The sequence below is a fragment of the Podarcis filfolensis genome (assembly GCF_964270895.1).
Source record: "Podarcis filfolensis genome assembly, chromosome: 12".
NCBI lineage: Eukaryota > Metazoa > Chordata > Lepidosauria > Squamata > Lacertidae > Podarcis > Podarcis filfolensis.
This window is the reverse complement of record NC_139614.1, coordinates 36,185,682-36,207,235: the sequence shown is the minus strand read 5'-3', so window position 1 is coordinate 36,207,235 and position 21,554 is coordinate 36,185,682. Positions and strand designations below refer to the sequence as shown.

Below are 21,554 nucleotides of genomic sequence, written 5' to 3'. Positions count from 1 at the left end.
TATCCTTACCACCTTGATGAAAGAAAGGTGGGGTATAAATTGAAGAAGAAGAAGAAGAAGAAGAAGAAGAAGAAGAAGAAGAAGAAGAAGAGGAGGAGGAGGAGGAGGAGGAGGAGGAGGAGGAGGAGGAGGAGGAGGAGGAGGAGGAGGAGCATAAATGACTTAAGACACGCACTTGTCAGAGGTGCACTCCAACCTTTTCCTCCTAACTCCTCCCCACAAAAGGAGAATCATAAGGAGAACATCAGGTACATTAGGGAGAAAGGGAAACCTCTAATCCCTGTTCACTTCCTACCAGCTCCCACATTTAAGGTAGCATGGAGGGAAAGTGGGTATAACTGTCTAGCCCAGTGGCAAAGTAGCCTGCCGGTAAATAACTGCTAATCAGGATATTTGAAGCAAAGTGCAAAGTGTTCCCAATACACTTCTAAAATATAGGTTGACATTCAACAGAAGGAGAAAATTAGCAGACTATACTGAGGAAAATGGCCAAGACATCTTTTCTTATATGTCTAATTTCTTCCTTGTTTGAGCACTAATCCTTTTGTCTTTATTCCAACATGCTCCCATACTGTGTAATGTTTATGTAAGTTGAGGTCAGATATTATAGAAAATACAACAGAAAATCACCACAAGGTAATCCTGCTCAATATCTAAAGGAATAGTCTCAAGCGTAACAAGAATAAAGAAGAAAAATTGTTTGCACTGCCCCAAAGGAAGCTGACATTCACATTTCATTTAGAGAGCTATGCATAATTACAAACAGTATTTCTTATTCTACTTAAATATCAATATTTATCTCAAGTACACTCAGGTTACTATCCTATGTATGCATACCTGGGAGTAAGTCGTATTGAACATAGTGGGACTTATTTTTGAGTAAACATGCACAGAACTGCACTGGAAATATGCATGTGTTTTGCATTTATATCTTATACTAGGCAGTTTATGTCCTGTATATAACGTGGATTATATAAGCAAAATCCATTAGGAAGGATTAGATTTTCGTATGTGTTAACACACACTTGGTATTCACATTTCTAGCTCACTTGAACCTATGAAAAGCTGCCTTATACAGAGCCAGACAATTTGGTCCATCATGACTAATACTGTCTACCCAATATTGTCCACCTACCTAGCAGCATCTGGTGATGGTCTTTCCCAAGCTTTACAGCCTGTGTAACTGGAGATACCAGGGGTGGAAACTGGGACCTTCTACAAGCATGTTATCTGCTGTTTGATCTATTGTCTTTTCCCCACAAGCCCAGGACAGGCAACAACTACTTTTCAAACAGGCTGTTTTGAATCTGGAAGAGATGCCAAGGTATTTTGGCTTCCCACCTGTACCAGCTGTCTGGAATAAAGCCCAGGTATACTGAATAACTGCAGGGGTGGAAAAACAGGCATGAAAGGGGCTGTTTCTACTTTATAGCATCACAGAAAATTGAGGAAGGAGAATTGTAGAAATGAAGAGTTGGAAGGGACCACAAGGATCATCTAGTCCAACTCCCTGCAATGCAAGAATCTTTTGCCCAACGTTGGGCTCGAACCCACAAGCCTGAGACTGAGTCTCGTGCTCTACTGACTGAGCTATCCCCCATCTCCCAAAGACCAAAGAGGGGGCGATTTTGTGAAAGTAAGAGGAACAGACAGAAATACCACAGGAAGTTTGCAAAAACTGTTTGCTCGTAGGAGGGAATGGGGAGTGATAGGCCTGGAATTCTTAGGTTTATCAGCAGAGACCCAGGGTGACTTTGGCTTAGTTCAGATGATCCTCCACACCATGAGTTGGAAAATCAAATCAAGTCTGGATTGCTTATTCTCACCTACACAAAAGATTCCCTCCTCTATTATAGTACAACCATAGTTAGTTGTATGTTACAGGTTTCAAGCAATTATTTGAAATTGTGGTTTTGAAAAACATGGTTCAGAGGTTAGTATTAATCATAGTTGCCTGATTCTTCTGTCGTGGCAGAAGAAATCCATAACTACAGTAGGGTATCTGTGTACAAAAAGACTGGATCATAACATATGGAAAGGATAACTAGAATGAAGTGAGCTAAATACAGTGTCAAATATTAAAAGATCACCATTTAAACAACCATTGATTATAGACCGTCCATTATTTAGTAAGTAGTATGAGCAGTTTGCTTCAAAAAAAAAAAAAAGCGTTACTGCATGCAGACTAAAGAAATGTAGTGATTGATTAAATGTAATCCACAACCTGAAAGATATTTGTCTGTGTCTCAGCTGGAAAAACAGGGTTCATCCCCTCAGATGGTTATATTTCATAGCTATAAAAATATTCCTGGAAAGGAATATTCTAATCACAATAATAGTACTTATCTATTTCCAGAAAAGATGCATTACTTCTGCTAGCTGTCCCAAAACATTTTCTCTCAACTAAATTAGTATACAATTCAGTTATTGCATTGATCAAATATAATACATAGGAAAGTACATCTAAATTTGCAAAGTTTTTAACCTATTGAATTCTTGGCAGTCATGGAAGTTATATAGTATTCTTGAATAATACCTTGTTGAAAAGTACAAGCTGCTGACACCGGAGCTCCAGGAGTCCTCCCACCACCAGGCTTTCTTCCCCTCTGACCTGAATTATGACCTGCGGACTTCTTCCCTTTGCTCTCTGAACCTCTGGCCTCTGAAACATCTTTACCACTTGAAGCATGTGCAGACACTTCCTGGAAATTTGCATTTGTAAAGCGAGCTGCGGTATCTTCCAGCCTCTTCAATGAGCCTGTCATAGAGTTGTTGGTAGTGCTTGTGTAAGTCTAACATTATTGAAGTAGGAAAGAGGAAGTTGAGAGAGACAGTTAGACCACAATAAATTAACTGTACTCCAAAAGACACACAGTGTTATTTCAATTCAGAAACATACATGTGTCCCAACATTCTAAAACATCATAGAGAAAGTTAAAGCTAACTATGTATTTAAAAGAAGTTATAAAGTTGCCACTTAAAATAACTGAGGAGGGTTTAAAAAAAATATTAAACTGACAGGAACTATAAAGAACAAAATACACTTACTAATATATCAGCAAGATATCAGCTGTCAGTTTTGCAAGCATCAGATTGCAGCAATTAGTAGAAGTGCACATACTGGCATCCCCTTACACTTAATCATGATACTTCTATTTATTAAATACAAAAAATGTCAGCTATTTTTCCAAACACTAGTTCCTGCTGAAATACATGCTTTTGCAACATGTAACAACAGGTTATTCTGTAAGTTAATCTTTATTGCCTCAGATTTGCAGATATAAGCTTTTGTAAGATAGCTCTTTTCCTTTAGGTTGTTCAGACTATTGTAATTTGAAAGGTAATTTTTAATTTTCTGTACAACGTATAAAAGAAAATACAATATGGTGAAATACAATACATTTACACCAATATTTATACATATTCATTAACATATGTATGGATTTTTTCTGCAGTGCTGCTTGTCATTTAAAAATAAGTAACTAAATCTTAAATTAACTGGAGAAAATATTTTTGTAAGACACAAGCTTATTATTTGTAAGACACAAGCTTATTTGTAAGACAGAAGCTTATTATTCAAAATTCAAATCCCTTCAAACAAAAATTTATTTAGCACTCCATAAACAGGCAGTACCTTTTTCTTTTTTCCTATTTCCTTTATTGTACAATGTAAGTTGTGTTATACAAGCCTTTTATAACTGTATCCATTTCATTCACTCCTGATTTTTCTTTTGACTTTATTATGAAACTCCTTGCGTTTAGCTTACATGATTTTGTTGTTAATGTTTGTTTTTCTCTTCATGTGTACTGTCTGTCTTTGTTGTTCAATAAAAATTAATATAAAAAATTGTTTTTGCTTATCTCAAACATCATAGTGCTAACAGTGCAATCCTATGGAGGCCTATGCAGAAGTTTCCTAAGAGTTTCAAGAACTTAGTTTCAGATAAGAAGGTATAGAACTGCTGGTGAAGTATCAAAGACTAATGGAGAGACAAGATGATTTTCTACTGGTAAAAATTTAGTAGTTATGAGCCAGGATCTGTAGAGCTCTATAGGTAAAGGTAAAGGGACCCCTGACCATTAGGTCCAATCGTGGCCGACTCTGGGGTTGCGGCGCTCATCTCGCTTTATTGGCTGAGGGAGCCAGCGTACAGCTTCCGGGTCATGTGGCCAGCATGACTAAGCCGCTTCTGGCAAACCAGAACAGCGCATGGAAACACCATTTACCTTCCCGCCGGAGCAGTACCTATTTATCTACTTGCACTTTGATGTGCTTTTGAACTGCTAGGTTGGCAGGAGAAGGGACCGAGCAATGGGAGCTCACCCCGTCACGGGATTCGAACCACCGACCTTCTGATTGGCAAGTCCTAGGCTCTGTGGTTTAACCCACATGCCTAAAATACTTCCATATATGCACAAATGGATTGCATATTTTCCCTTCTAGCTGCACCCCCTTGAACCATATCAACTACTGCTCAAGAAGGCTTCTCCAACCCTCAAGTACAATGTTTTTAAGGGACAGCAGGTGCTGCAGTGCAAATCAGGCCTTTTTCAAAGAAAAGAAAATGTGTGTTTGCATGAAACACAATTCACAGCCCTTTGAATTTTTGCCAAAGGTTTGTTTTTTTAAAACCAAAACAGAACATAATTCAGCCAACCATTAAAAACTTAGGTTTCATTCATTTTAATGGAAAATATTTGAACATCTCCTTAATGCTCTCTAATTGAAGTTCAAAGTGCATAAATGTGGCTAGATTGCACCCCGAATTCTGCAACAGAATTACTATGGGGTTTCAGGGTTGGGGTTTGTTTTTTGTAAAAGCCATTTTTGGAAATGCTTCAAATAATTTTTTCAAAATGGCAGACGTAAGCCAGTGAAACAAGTGCAGTATGGTTTCACTTCCTTAAGTGTCAACAAGCACTTTGTCCACTTAAAGTTGTTGTTGTTGTTTAAATTTGTATACCACCCTCCATCTGAAGATCCTAGTGCAGTTCACAACATTAAAATACAAAATGAGAATGCAAAATACATAATAAAACAAAAACAAACCAATAACCCCACTCCCACAAACACATTTAAAAAGCCATAGAATGTTAATCAGCCAAACACCTGGTTGAAGAGAAACGTTTTTGCCTAGCGCCTAAAGACATGTAATGATGGCACCAGGTGAACCTCCCTGAGGAAAGCATTCCACAAATAATATAAACATATTTGACATATTGATTAAATTAAAATACTGCTTAAATATGAAGGCCAAATATATTCTAATTTACTTCACACAATCTGGAAAAACACCAAATGTGAATCTTTAATGAAGTTTTAAAAATATACCCCTGAGAAAAATATTGTGCAGTCCTAGTGAATCAGGTAGCAAGTGGCCATATACAATATAATAAAGACATAATAGAGAAATATTTTTTCTAGTATTTCCACAGGGTCAAAGGTGTTGCATGTTCATGTATGACAAATGAAAGAAAGCTTTATTCAGAAACTTGTACCGTCCTCATTTCCCTTTGGGAAATTAATAAAATTAAACCATGTAGAAGCCATGTTAAACTTAACACCTGATGATTAAACTTCATCAAGGTTACAGCATTTTACATTAAATATGAGTTTCTCCAGTTCCATGGGTGCAACACCCAGAGGAATTCCCACAGGGTATCGTCAGGCCTCCACCCATGATCTTGTGCTCTAACTGGGCAGAGATAGAGGCCTCCTATTTCTTTTAGCAGCCTTCTGTGCTGACACACTCTCCTTCTCAACCTAGAGTCAGTCTCATTTCTAAGGGAGATGCCAGAAGTCCCACCTTAGGGATTTCCATCATTCCTCTATCTGCTTTCAAATCTGGGACAGGCAAATGTGTTACAGGAAGAATGAAGTACATTCATAGCTTGCACAGTTCCAGTAGCAGCTGTTATTGCAAGTCTGGCCTCCCAAGCGAGTACGGGTGGCAGTGGAACTACTGCCCGTACTTCTCCTTCCCCACCTCCTGCAACTGTCAGGACAAAAAATGGTTGTGCACATGTATACACAATCCATTTCCTGATCTTGGTCCCCTTTTATTTTTATTTCTAATGCTGTACTTCTGCAAACCTGAGTTCCCCTGTGTCTTCTGCTGCCTCTCGGGTGGGTGGGTGGGGTGCCATTTTGATTCTATATGTATCAGCATTCATCCCATAAAATAAAGGGAACGTTTTCCTTAAACCAAATGAAACCCAGCTGAATCCAAGAGCAAATTTAGAAGTGATAAAGACCAACAAAGCGCAATCAGTGTAATTCAAAAGGGTGACATTTTGTTATGTACTTAGGAAATGCAATATAAACTTTCACCTAAAAGATTAGCTCTGGCCAGTTTTCTCATGTGCTGTTTACACTTAACACACATTTTTCTACAAACATATTCAGTACTCCTAGAAGCTGTCAGCATGCGATAGCGGCTGCACCCCAGGAACAGCTTTGACTGGTCGGTTAAACCAGGTGAGGGTAGCTTATGGGTTTCAAACCCTTGCTGAGTTACGGACTTCCCCTGCATGCAAAGACAGGCTCCGGCGGATTGAGCGGATGAGACCAATAGCAGGTCCAACAGTCAAGAAAGCGGTTTCTGCATGAGCTGTAGAGGGAAGTGAGGGGCAGATGGGGCTTCTCAACCTGGGAGGGTAGCCCATCAAAAAGAAGGAAAATTCTGGTCCTAAACATCCGCTGCCTTGCAGAACATCATTGGGAGAAGAAAAGGCTCAGGAGTAAACCCTACACCAATCCGAAGTAGAATCCCTAAGACGGTTCGATGGCACCTTGTACGCTTCCTTCCAGCAACTCCTACAGCGAAGCTGGTGCCAAACGTAGTCCAAAGGAAAGCAGAGCAATACATCAGCAAGGCTGAGAGGGGGGTATTGTCGTTTGGGCAGCTCAAGACCTCAATGCATACTGCTCAGGTTTGCGCCTCAGGGAGGTCACTTCTGTGATGCTAACGCAGCAAACATAACAGGGGAGGCAGCAGTTCTGAGTTACCAACACAGCAGGTGCTGTGCTTCTCCAGCAGTTTGACTTTGCTCCTAGAGATGCACTCCATTGTCTCTCAAGACAGACGGATGCCAACAAGTATTTGAAGACGTTGTACATTATACATTGCTTAGAATCAGGGTAGCTGAACAAATGCATGTTCCTACATCAAACTTCCCATGCATAGGTCAGCAAATGATGCTTTTAGATGCCCTTGACATATGAGGTGAGGCTAATGGGAAACCAGAAGCCTTTTACAGCAAAGATGTCTCCTCAGACAGGCTCACCTGTGGCTATTTTGCTATCCTTTGGAGCCAGAACATAAAAGTCTTTATGTTCTCCCAGACCTTTTAAAGACTGTTTTAATCTGCTGCATTTAATTGCTGACATTATTTTTATTGCATGTCTTACTCTAGTTTTATATTGCATTTTGTTTTTATTCTGAGTGTCTATCTTTTTTTAAATAAAAGTTGTGGACCATCTGACATCAAACAGGCAACCGATTGTTTATTCTAGGTGTCTTGTGAGGTAAGCAGATTCAGTTGTGACTAAATATAAACCAACTTCTATTTTATAATAGGTTTAAAAAGCTAATAAATTGTGGCAAAATTCCATGAAGCCTCAGAAGTGACAAATTAAAGCTTAGCATTCCAGAACAGGGGGCGGGATGGGGGGGCGCTTACTGACTGAAACCTAGCTGAAACTTAGAAAGTGCCTTTCTAATTACAACTCATCTTTCTCAGACACTTTCCTAGGACATTTTAAGAATCTGGCCATTTCATTAGATATTATTTCTCCTCATATGCCTTGAGAAATTAAATGGCTCTTTAGGGCAACCTGCTCTGCCTTGAGAAAGAAGACCACAAAGGAAGACCACAGGCTCTTATTTGGAGTATTCTACACCAGGATCTTCACTATTCCCAAATGAGGTACAGTGGACGCTCAGGTTGCAAACGTGATCCATGTGGCATGCACGTTCGCAACCCACAGCATTCGCAACCCACAGCAGCACGTTTGCACACGCGCAGGTTGCGATTCAGCAATTCTGCGCATGCACAAAGCACAATTTAGCGCTTCTGTGCATGCGTGACCGTCGAAACCCAGAAATAACCCATTCCAGAACTTCCGGGTTTCGGCTGTCCATAACCCGAAAAAACACAACCTGAAGCATCTGTAACCCAAGGTATGACTGTATTGCATTTTCTCATCCATATTCCACCTTTTTCCGGAGAAAAAGCCAACAAGCAAATAATTGCAACATGTATAGTTATTTTATTTGATGCAACAGCTGGCTGGGGTGGAGGGTGGGATAAAGATGGGGACCTCAGCATGCCAAAAAGAGTGGCTGACCTTCTTGCCCAACAACTCCTCCACCTAAGGCTGTCATTGGTGTCAAGAACAGGCTCCCCATTGGGACAAGCATCAGCTTCAGGGACATCATTTTTGTCAGGACCATGATGGGGGAAGCATTAACTCCTCTCCCCATGTGCCATGTTCCAATCCCAATTACTCCCATCCTAAACAGTTCTTTAAAATAAAGGAACAAGATTCATCCAATGAAAGCACACAACACGTAACTTGCCCAGCTTCAAGATGCAATTCCAGAACAGAACTTGTATCCCTGGTTAAAAGTCTCTACCAAACATGCTCGTAGTGGTTATAGTTCAGTATATTTTAATTCTTGCATTATGGAATGTGATCCAGTAGTTTGCCCTTCATACTATGCCAATAACTGCCACAGTGATGAGCTACCCCATAAGCACAAATATCTTTGCTTGATTCTATTTTTCTCTCTCTATGGTGTCAAATACCAAAAAGTACTTCTGATTTAAAAAAAAAAATTGCTGCTGCTAATATATTATAGTATATTAAAAGAGAAACCATCAGCTGTATGTAGAACTAAAGAAAATAGTGCCATTTTATTAAACCATTACCAAGGTACTTGTAAAACAGTGGAGTGTTTGAGAGTCTCTGAATTGGCTATTATCTCTCCAGAAACATTTTTTAACCAATTGGTAGGGAGAAATGCAAAGAACACACAACTGTGTAAGTGCATTCACATTTGAATACTGGAATCCCATCTACATAAATTATAGAACTGTCACCCAGCAAGAGATTCTAAAACTTAGGAATTTTCAGTTACAAAAGGAAGGTCAGTGTTGGAACTTGCTGCTTTGACATGAGGAATGCTAGGTCTTTCTTTCTAAAAGGACCAGGCCATGAAGAGAGAAAATACTGGTGATTAAGATAGTCAGGTGACTGCATTACAGACTAGCATTACAGACTAGTTTGATGAACACTTATGAAAAAGTGGGGGAAATAGTACCCAATGTTTTAATCTATTTTCTCTACACCACTTGAGAGAGAAGTATCTGAATCTTCCCCTTGGGTATCATTAGGAAACACTCATATGGGTATAATTTCCAGTTATACTTCTGCTTATATTACAGATTTGTTCAAACAACATGGTGTTGGAAACAGAAAGCTAACTCCACAGCCATGAAATCTAGAAACGCATTTTGCAAACAGAAACATAAATTTAAGCCTACCACCTACATAAGAAAACTTCAAATGATAGGAGCTCCACATGACCTAAAGCACCAAAGGAAAAAAATCTCTTAATGTTCCTGTTATATGTAAGTCACATAACTTGCATAGAAACAAGATCCTCGGGTGAGAGATATGGACACATTTTGACATACAAAACAATGCCCAAATGCCAAGATTTCTGCTGATTCTCTTGTAAAGATTTTATTTTTAAAAAAATCTGGAAGCAAAAAAAGATTTTAGATATCATCTTTGCATAAAGACCACTAGGTTATGGAAACAGTACTGTACACTTCTTCAAGCAAAGAGGGGGTGGGTACGATAACCAAAATGATACTTAGCCCACTGGATAAAATGTCTGCCAAAGCGGAAGATGTGTTACGAAGTCACATAAGTAGACTAAGGTCAGGAACTCTCCAGCATCAAAAATATAGCCCAGAAATGCGGTGATTTGAGTCCAATAATCTGTGAGTTGTATCCAGTGTTAGTCATATGTACAGTAGACCAATTCACATTGATTTCAGTGGGTCTACTCTTAGCAGAAATTAGTTGGAAAACTCCCAATGATTTTTGGGGTTGAGACCATACTTCCTACTCTACTTTCTTTCTTTTTGCTGTAGAGGTGTCTAGAACACCCATCTGGTTATTTTTTTTGTGAGATCAGTTTGAGTTATTGCAGCCTGAGAATGTGGGCAGGAAGGTTGCAAGGGTCAAGCCAAAAACATGTTATCTTGTCCCTTGCTCAACATGGCCTGTGAGATCTAGTCAGAGGGACTGACTGGGTGGGTTTCACAAGGCGGTTAATACCTGTGGAGACAGTGGTGTCTGCTGCCTCCTCCCTCGGACGGATTTCCTGCCCAACACTTACTGTTTCTCTGATACTGCATAATTGAACCAGCTAACTGAACAAATTACTTGGAAATATTGTTTCATGTATTTTAACTGATTCAATTGTGGAGGTTTCAACAGACTATGCTGTACTATACATGTACTGTACTATATATATATGGTACTCCATGGTTTGTTAAACCAGAATTTCCTCTAACATCCAAACCATGATACTTACTGGAAAACTATAGTATAGATTACAAATGAGAATATGAAACTTTTAAAATAGTTGAGGTTATTCTACTATATTTATTTATGTAAGCAGCAGAGTACTTTAGCGGAACAGTAATATGGAATCAATGACATCCAATTTTTTTAGAAAACCTGTACATTTCAAAAATCAAGTTTGTTATATTGCAAATACCTAATAGGCACAGCTGTTTGATCATCAATAGGGGTTCTCTGTGATAAGCAATTTAGGAACAGCAGAATTCCTCACTCCATAAAACATACACCAAGAAAATAAATGTCATTCTAAAGAAGATGTAGGAAAAGCTCACTTACTTTCTCTGTAGTTACTGTTAGAGAAGGAACCAGAGACGGTGAGGATTCTGATTGCTTCTTGTGTTTTTGTTTATGTTTATCCTTTTCTTTATATTTCTAACAAAGCATGAAAGCAAAATAAAATGCAACATCAGGTTTATGCAAAATGATTTTTTTGTCATTTAAATTGCGTTAATATGAGCTGCTACTAAAAATTAATAAAGGGTTGTATCCAACAGAAGTCATCTCATTCACATAAAGACTTCTGCAATGGAACCTGACCTCCCCTCTCCTCCGTGTTCCCAGCACACACAGACAGACACACCCCAAAAATTGCTCTGGAGAGTTGTGGGGAAACTCCAGAAGATATCTGGGCCAGGGGAGAAGAGGGGGGAAGTTCTTGCACCAACAAGACAACTCTGTTGGATACAGCCCTCAGTGTTTCTGATGTATAAGAAACTATTAATGTTTTATTGTAGTGTAATAAATGCAAAGTAGTATTGTTAATAAAGAAGGTATAAAAAATTTAATGTTGTCCATTTCTCCTAAAAACATGGTTTTACATCACATCATAAAACAGATATCCAAACATCTTTTGCTTGGCTTGCTAGCCATCTTTCGTTTGTGGTTGCCACCATCCACCCAGCTCCAACTTCTCTAGCATGTTCAGAGCACTTGGGAGAGGGTCAATAGTTTATTCTACCTCCTGCAGGTCTTCAGAGAATGCCAGCAGCAGCATGGATATTACTTCTTCCCCAATGCTTATAGTTAGGAAGTGGGGAAGTGGGATGTGTCTGTTTTCCTTCACTATGATTTTACAGAGGGAAACAAAACGAAACACCCTCTCCTTCTTCATATTTGCAGAGAATCCACTTGCCAGAGGGATGGTACTTGTCACTGGCAAAATGAGCATTTTGGCATAATCTGCCCTTATAAATTTTGCATTTATATACTTTTTGAGGAATTTTTCCTGGGAAGGCAATAAATTATATCATTCAATAAAATATCTGAAAAACATGGACATAGGAATGCAATCTTTTTTAAGATTCTGGATAAAATCCTTCTAAAAAAAATTTGCTGTTGAAATGTACAAGTTTAATAATCAAAATATCATTCAACCAATAAGAGTGACCACAAAACTTCAGCAGCGATTGCAACCAAAATAAAAAACCAACAATATATACGCACATATAAACTATATTTGTTCCAACAATTTTCATTTGGAGTTTTAATCACTTCTGTGCCTCTCCCTCACTTCCGAGCCAATCTCCACTGCAGATGGCATGCAGCAGCCACCTAGGAGTAATATAAATCCTGAGTTTTCCCACTTTTTCTTTCCCTCCCTTAGCAGAGCACATCTTGTGCAAAAGAGCTAAGGAAGGGGGTGGGTGTCAGTCATTACTTGTTTTCCCACCTGGGCAAGAGTGAGTGAGAAGTGGGTGAAGAAGGCATCACAGGGAGTATGATAGCTCTTCCATCCTCAGCTCTTCTTGTCTGGAGGTTAGGGGCACCAAGGAGAAGGTGAAGCAGCAGCCCCAAGCAAGAGATGAGACGATAACCCTGTCTCTGCTGTTCCAGCAGCAACCAAACCACTCTGTCCCGTTATATCATTGCAAATGGTTCTTCCTTCCTCGGAAGGAATTCAATGAGCCACAAGAGGGATGCCAGCACCATTAGCTACAGAAAACCCCCTCACTTGCTACTCTGCACTCTGTCCCTCTACCAGATAGCCATCACCAGGAAACAGTGTAATAGTGGATGTATTAGAGGAGATAGAGATGGGTAGCTTTATTTAGAGGAAAGGCAGAGAGAGAATAATCTCAATTGGGCAATCTTGTTTTGATATATGAATGCCCCTTTCCCCCCAAAAAACAGGTAAATGAGCATAGTATCTGACAGAATTAACAGTAGCTGCAGAATGAAATCTAAATATTTATGCCTATGCTCTCTCATTTTTTTGTATTTATTTTTTCTGTTGCTGTAAAAAACTTTTTAAAAATCATAGTCTTCCTTAGAAATATGCTTTTTTAAAAATGTACTTTTCTGTTTTCATATTTATTACATTCGCGTGTGTAATATTATTTACATACCATAGGCGTACTCTCAGGTAAATTCATACAGCCTTAATTAATATTTCTTAAAACTGAGTTGCCGTCTTAAAAAATACTTTAAAAACTACTAATATTAATCACCAATCCAGACAGAATCAGCAAGCAGCACTTTCTTAAGCATAGTTAAGAGACCAGAACAAGTTTTCATAGAGTATATATTTTGTTGCTGCAGCCAAACAATTTCCTTCCAATTTCTTAATGATTGTTAAAGGATTGCCAGCATGATCTGCAGAAAGGCTAAAAGCATCTGTTGCTGTGCTACACTTTAATAAAACATTGCAAATTATCATCAGTTATTTTTAAACAAATAGACTGCAGTGGTGCTATCCTATACACATTTACTCTGGAGTTGAACTCCATGATACTTAATTCTGAGTAGAGATGTATAGGATTGTACTGTTATACTGTTTGAAATCATTATTTTATTTAAAACTGAGGGAAAGCTTTACTTCCCCTTCTCTCTCCAAAAAACACATTGCCACCTACCATTTGGACATTAAAAAGTCATAGTAACTAATTAAAAATAAAGGTATTCATTCTGCAAGCTCAGAGGAGTAAGATGTGATATATCTTTACTACATGCAGAAGAGTTGTGCCAACTGTGGAAACATTTATTGATAGAATTCAGTATCTGAACCAAATCGTGAACTGGATGCACTTTAATATAACCAGAAGAACTAGCTATGAAAGTAGGTAGTGCAGTGGGCAATGGTAATTCTATAAAAGATCTATATTCAAAATAATATTTGGCAGATTGGCTTTCTTTCTGCTGAGAAAATAGTACATAAAGTACTACTAGAAAATGGCACAAATGTCTAGCTGAATGCTGAGGTACAAAGTATATAATGGACTGTAAACCTGCTTTCCTGATAAGGACCATGAAAACAATAAACAAATCAACATCAAGGGAATAATGCATGTTATAATATAAACACAATAACCCAAGATTACAACTACCCAATCTTGAAAACCTGAACATTACACAAGAATATGTTTTAAACATGGATGAATGAATTTTCACATTTATTTACAAATTCAGCAATAACATTTGTAAAGACAAGAAAACACCTTGGCATGGTCTATATGAATCATTTAGTTTATTTAAAAGTGAAGTAAATACTCCCAATGCTGTATGCATTTGGCTGGCATGATATATTCCCATAGCTTATTCACCTCAAATTTAGAGAAGTGGGGAAGTGCCTTAGATTGGCTTCCTGCAAAATTACAGATCAAAAGTAAATACTTTCAAAAAAGCTCAAAGCAAAAGAAATGAAAAGTAAACTAGAGGACAGGCACAAGAGGGAGACACATTGAGCTGCTTCATGTGTAATGCCAAATCACATCTTGACAGTACATGAATGAGCTCTGTACTAAGGTACTTTGCTTCTTTGTTTGATCAAACCATAGTTTGCCATTACATCCAAACTGGCAAACTAGGACTGCAATCCTAATTGAAGTGGAATACACAATGGAGGGTGGACAGAGAGGGGAAGTGGATGGGCACAGGGCTTCTTCCCATAGCTCCAAAGCATGGGAAGAACTCATATGGGTATAATTTCCAGCTGTTGGTGTTACATGTGAACCAAACCATATATGGAAGACAGAAGGCAATCCGTTAATATTAACAGATTTGTTTTGCTCCGTCAACATATAAATGATAAACTAAGAATTAGATATCAATATCAGCTTCAGTGCTCAAGAATTCAAATTCCATCAGCATTAATTTAAGAAACACTAGAGGGAGAAATCTATTCATCTGCTCAAAACAATTTATGATTGTCCATATTATGCTTGATGCATAAACCGCTATCTCAACAGATCCTACCAATTTCAGTAATTCATATAGAAACTGTATTTGAAGACACTGAGCACTCTTTCGGAACTAAAGAGAAAAGGCTATTAGAGACTTCTACTGACACTTTAGAATTAAAGAATGCCAGTTTTTAAGCTGGAAAAGAATTAGTGCAGGTAAACACAATCTATATGTGAGAGTGCCAAACATTTGCAATTGCAATAATATACGACAAAAAGTAGAATTATGTTAACACTTTCCATATACTCTGTTACACAAACCTTAAGTATCAGAAGATAAATTCCACCCCCAAAGTAACTAGAGAATCACATTTCCACAATCCTAATTGAAAGGAGATTTCAGTCTCCAGTATTATTCTTAAATATATATAGAACAGTAACTCTAAATATGGCAGTTGTAGATGTTCCGGGCTGAGATATAGTGACTATTCCAAGGTCACCATATAAACTTCATAGTTGAATGTGGGTTTACACTTGGGTCTCCTCTGTGCCGGCTCAGCAGCACTCTAAGCACTACAGCACCCTGTCATGCAAACCTGGCTACACTTGATTTCAAAAAGTGTAGACACAGACACACAGTAATCACTTCCCATATCTTGAAGCTACTCCATGATAAAAAAAGTTATGTGCTAATTATCCAGCATACAAGTTATACAAGTTCATGGGAGAAATTAAAATAGGATTTTCTTTCTCTCAAATACAGAGAATTGTTGCAGGCAGTGCTATTTTTCTAGAAAAAGAGGTGCCAGAACTCACCGTGAATGCCTCACTCATTCTCTTATAATGGCAGTAGTGTCCACCTGAGAGATGATGGTGAGTTCCAGTTGAAAAAAAGCCCTGGTTGCAGGTTTGGTTCAGACATTATTCTGATTGAGTATCAAACTATGTTTCAGTGATTAGAACACATCCTAGTTTTGTGTGCTCCTCATTACCGCTTCTCCCTCCCATGCATATTTTCCCTCCCTTTGTGGCAATTTAACCAGAAGAATTTCAAGGCTAAAGAAGCAATCAAAGGAGACCTATAATTTATGAGTTTCTCTAGCTTTCTCTACCCAACGTCTTATATCAGGATGTTTATAACTGGTATATAGTTACTACTGACCACCACTGGTTCTCAAACTAAACTATGGAAACTAGGCGTATATCCTGGTTTAATTTAGCATCGTTTTATTGCTTGAGAACAAACTTTTGTTAGCAGTAGCTGTGGTTATGCTGGTTCAGATACCCCAATGAATCACAGTCATTGCTAAACAGCGAAAGGCAGTGAAAGAAGTAAATGAGTCCAAAGGGGAACAGGGAGTGGGGCGTGCAAGCCTGCAGAGCATTCCCAACCGCCAAAGCACAATTTGGTAAATACAGTAACAGGATATCTGAATGCCGCAGTCTAGGCAAATGTTGCAAACTGTGATTTGCGGAGCCAAAACACTTAACTGTGTTGCTACATCCAATGTAACAACCAAGTTACATAATAGCCAGTAGTAGTAGAAATAATAAATAATGGTTTTCTAGACATATATTCCAGAGGACTGGCTATGTTACTCGGTTGTAGCAAAAGCAATTTCTGCCAGTATGCTTTTTTGTAGTACTGTATACTTTCTGTGACTAGACTTCATCATGTGCAGATTATATTGCAGTGATGTAACCTCAAAGTTAAGGGACGCGGGTGGCACTGTGGTCTAAACCACTGAGCATTGGGCTTGCTTATCAAAAGGTTGGTGGTTCAAATCCCCGCAATGGGGTGAGCTCCTGTTGCTCAGTCCCAGCTCCTGCCAACCTAGCAGTTCGAAAGCACGCCAAAAAGTGCAAGTATATTAATAGGTACCGCTCCGGCGGGAAGGTAAATGGCGTTTCCGTGCGCTGCTCTGGTTTCACCAGAAGCGGCTTAGTATTGCTGGCCACATGACCCGGAAAAACTGTCTGCGAAAGCGGACAAACATCGGCTCCCTCGACCTGTAAAGCGAGGTGAGCACCGCAACCTGAGAGTCGTTCGTGACTGGACTTAACTGTCAGGGGTCCCTTTACCTTTACCTTTAACCTCAAAGTTGTGGAAACAACTGAAGCCACCGCAGGATTTCAATTGTTGTTGTTTAGTCGTTTAGTCATGTCTGACTCTTCGTGACCCCATGGACCAAAAAACGCTAGGCACTCCTGTCTTCCACCGCCTCCCACAGTTTGGTCAAACTCATGCTGGTAGCTTCGAGAACACTGTCCAACCACTGCCTTGCCGTGGCGAAGGGGCTTGAATAACTCAGAGAAGCTATGAGCTATGCCGTGCAGGGCCACCCAAGATGGACAGATCATAGTGGAGAGTTTTGACCAAATGTGATCCACCTGGAGCAGGAACTGGCAAGCCACTCCAGTATCCCTGCCAAGAAAACTCCATGTACAAAGACAACAGGATTTCAATAGGAAGGTGAAAAGTAATAGGTCAGGATTCACCTAACACACCCTGTCAGTGAAAGTCCTTCTCTGGCACACAAAATTGGCTCTGGGGAGGTCAGGAGAACACCCAGAACAGTGTGGGGACTGTTTGTAATAGCATGGCACTGAATTCCACCCATAGCCTTCTGATCAGGCTGTTGCAGCAGAAATGTGTTTCCTACAATCTCTTCCTATGGAAGGGCAAATTAATCAGAATCATCTCAAGGCTAAACAAGCAAGGTTTATGAATTATGGGTCTCCAAAGATTATCTGCTCCAAAGATAAAATATAAAAACTACAGCTAGTTGTAGTGCTAGCAAAATGGCAGAGCATGATACTCAAGTGTCACTATCCCCAGATACTTCCCTTGGACTACGTGGAAGACAGGAATGTTGGCAAGTAGTTGTGTGAAAAGGGGGCTCTGGCAGCTCCTCCTCCTCCTGTAATTCTTTCCCTAGGCCACTGCTCTACATACCATCCCTGCATATACATATCAGCTGAAGCACACTGAAAACAAACAAAACCAAGTAAGAAAACTCAAGCCACACATTCCAAAAACTCAGACATACATAATATCTCAATTTTTATTACAAATTAATATTGGAATGGCTCCTGGTTCTATGTTCATAATTCCCAACATAAATTTGAATGACTGAATAATTTGGGGTGGAGGAGATAAGACTCACTCTTACTCTAAACATGTAGTGCCTTAGGGTAAAGCATACATTAGATGTGCATTAAGTCATATGGAAAGTACAGCACATCATCGAAGGAAAGGTCACCAAGTTAACCTAAATACAGACAGCTGAGTGCAAACCAAGAACATAACTGACCCACCGAGCCATTTCCAACTGAGATCAGCAGAGGAAAAGTCTGTAGACTGTGGCATAGGAAGAGACTTCTTTTCCAGAAGTGATGCCATAACCACTGCAGAGCTTTCATCTCCAACTTCAGTATGATGCGAGTTCCAGCTGTGCTTTAAATGTCTGCTTGCCCTTACCAGTTCTCAGTAGAAGAACACTCAGGGGCAGCCCTGTTTCATAGCCGAAGGACAGGCTGTTCTTCTACAGTTCAATCAGTTTGTCACAAAGGTTACCATGAAGCTCACCCAGTGCTATCTTCCCAGTGTCCAGCAATCCTGCACGCTGCCTATATCTCATAGGACAGAACATCCAGATTTTTCACCAACCTGAAAGCGCCACATGAACTCTCAAAAGGCCATCAGACTACAACTATTAAGTCTAGTTTATTTCCTGCCAACTTCTAGGCTCATTACAGAATAACCATACTTAACTGGCTCAGAGAAGCATGTTATGGGGTTTTGTCAAGCTTTTGAAAAACAGCAGTAGCAGTAAGCTGCTGTCTTGTTTCCATTTATAGTGTACAGCATATTTGAATTTGAGTAGAGGAAGTATGCCTCCTACCACAATGCAGCTCCCTCCTATGCACGCAGCTGACAGGCATAGTAAACCTTGTATGTGGTGGCATAAGGGTGGGAAACATAAAGTACAAGTAACCACACAAATACAATCTATTCCGTGTGGCTCAGTTTTCCTTTCCAATGCTATGTAAGATCCCTTTCAAAGCACAGAACCCACAGAACTATGCAAGCCTAATTACACGGAGCCACAGTATTTTGAGAGCTATCTTGGAATAAGAAATGACACCAGAAAACATATTGGCCTAGCAAACATTTCAGCAGTTTAAGGCCTGGTAAATCTAATTTAAGACCAATAGAAAAGGAAACTATGGCAATGAGTTGCCACATGCTGATTTGGGCTTCTTTTGGCAGCTTATGGACTTTGTGGTTCTGTGGGGAGATACCTTTTCTAACGATTCCAGGAGTCATACATTATTTTAGGCATTTGGAAGCATAAGGGGAAATTCCAAGCACACATTTTGGTTGCCTGGGAAAGATTATATTTAGTAACTTCTGTGGTCTTCAGATTGCTATAAAACAAAGTATTTTTTAAACACGATGCCAGAGAAGGCATTTTTAAGCTCTCTCTTTTGTAGACCATCATTTAGTTTGGCTACGACTTCTCCCTTTGCAGTATGACTAGCTGACAAACACAAATGCATTTAAAAAAAAAAAAGTAAATTCACTTTACATCATTCCTTTATTTTTGATAATTGGAATTTTGGAGTTAGCAGATTTTTGTTTCTTTCAATAAAAATTTCAAACTATATTATAGTGTTAATTATCCGTATCATGACATTTTAAATTTATCTTTAAAATTACAATAAGAATTAACCATGATATATGTTTGTATAACATGTACACAGTTCAACATGTCACAATTAAAAAGCACTATCAAATATACCTTGGTAATATCCAGCTTGGCCAATGGAGTGCTACACCTGTGACCTCGCCCCAGGGCACAAGCCTGGGGCTGTGCATATAGAGGTCCTGGGCTGCCCAGACGACAAGAGCCCCCTCTTGGCCTTGCTGGTGTGTTCCAAAGGAAAGCAGAACAGTATGTTTGGCTGCAGGAGTTGGCGGAAGGAGGCAAGGCAGTGGAGGTTTAGGATCAGAGTTTTCCTTCTCCTTGATGGGTTACCTTCCCAGGTCGATGAGCCCCATCTGCATTTCACTTCCCTCTATAGCACGTGCATAAACCACCTTCTTGAGCACTGGACCAACTACCGGTTTCATCCGCTTACTCAACCAGATCCCGTCATCGCATGCAGGGGAAGTCCTTGATCCACTGAGGGTTGAGACCAATCGGCAACCCTCACCTGATTTAGCGAGCCAGTCAAATCCATTTCCCGGGGTATGGCCACTGTCACATGCTGGCAGCTTCTAGGAGCCACAGGTGAGTGCAGGGTGGGGAACAAAGGTAGCCAAACTACTCCAGAAGGAGCACATGTCCCCCACCAGAGGTACCATGCCTCCTGTCACACCTGAAATGTGCTCTAAGGGTTTGGAAAGTGTAGCTGATGCAGAATGGTGTGGCAAGATTGCTTCCAGGTACATTTTACAAAGATCATGTCATTCCCTTTTTGTTTGATCTCATTGGCTCCCAATTTGTTTCCAGGAACAATTCACAGAAATAGTTATTATATGGGGCTTGGGCACCAAGTCCACCGTTCTGAATGGCTTTGTATACAGAGGTTATGCTTTAGTGGAAGGGGGGTGATGGCGTAGCTGGAGCAAGACTCCCCAATTTGACCTATGGAAAAGCTTTTGGGCATGGCAGAATCCCAGATGCAGTTTGTTCCTAGAGTCAGAGTAGGTTTGAGGAGGAAAGGAATCATGGAAAGAATATAAAGATCTATAGCTTCCCAGAGCTGTATCAATTGCATTAGTTGCTGTTCAGACCTGATCAATTCCCTCTCACTGAACCAACAGTACAGTTTATACCTTCTTAACACCATGCTCAACCAGTCATTTGCTTATTGCAGCAGCCACTATACCCACAACCTGGGGGGAGTTCCTCCCACTGCTACTGGAGATCCAACACTGCCAGATACCTTGTTGGCACTTTGGACCAAAATATAATAGATTCCATCACTACCCTGCATACAGAAAAGTCAAGTATTGCAGATATTAAGAAGAAACAATTCAACAATTAATATAACACTTATCAAAGGATGTGCTCTTCTTTATAAGACTTCCCCCGCCCTCAAGAAAGCATTACAGCCTATTGCTGTGAACCTTCCTGAGAACTATGGATGAAGGGTGGTATACAAATTTAATAAAGTAAAATATCAATACTGCAATAAATAAATACGATGATTTGAAAAGGCAAACTTCTAGCAAATGCCAATAGCAAAAACATATATATGGCATGACCCCTAAATTAGATATTCAGATGTTTATTATGATCAACAGGTCAAAAAGACAAAATACAAAATCGCAGCCTCATTGAAACAAATTGTTTAAAACCTCACTGTCTAAGAACAAGAAATATGACGCCATTCCGATATTTTGCCACCTGCTCTGTAATAAGATCAACTAGGAAGCTGTCATATAAAAGGATATACAATACATTCTCTAAGCTCCTGATAAAAACTACAGTAAAAGAACACGTAAGATCTTTCGGTCTTTGTGTGGTTACATGGACAGCCTCTATCTTTAAATGAAAGCTCTCTAGCAATTCTGCCATCTAAACTCTTTGAAGAATTAATATTAAAATGGTCCAATAAAATACTCTTCTGTACTGAGGCATTGGTATTGACACACCATTATTAGAAGCAGATGAAGCCAGGGCCAATGACGTACAGTAGATGTTCCCCTAGCTAATAGATGTAGCTCTTGCCCGCCTATATATTTATACTCTATTCAACTA

The 21,554-nt window shown here is 39.5% G+C and overlaps 1 protein-coding gene across 9 annotated transcripts in view; it reads right to left on the bottom strand.

The window, feature by feature from the left end:
• MLLT10 (MLLT10 histone lysine methyltransferase DOT1L cofactor) overlaps window positions 1-21,554 on the bottom strand; it is a 127,773-nt gene that overhangs the window by 41,174 nt on the left and 65,045 nt on the right. For 7 of the 9 annotated variants that reach the window (XM_083579344.1, XM_083579337.1, XM_083579336.1 and 4 more), the window contains 2 exons: window positions 10,940-11,035; window positions 2,537-2,792 (listed from right to left, as the gene is read on the bottom strand). In XM_083579344.1, the coding sequence (XP_083435470.1) occupies window positions 2,537-2,792; window positions 10,940-11,035 (352 nt within the window). The remainder of the gene's footprint in view (window positions 1-2,536; window positions 2,793-10,939; window positions 11,036-21,554) is intronic. The other 2 variants (XM_083579340.1, XM_083579338.1) reach the window with 1 other exon arrangement.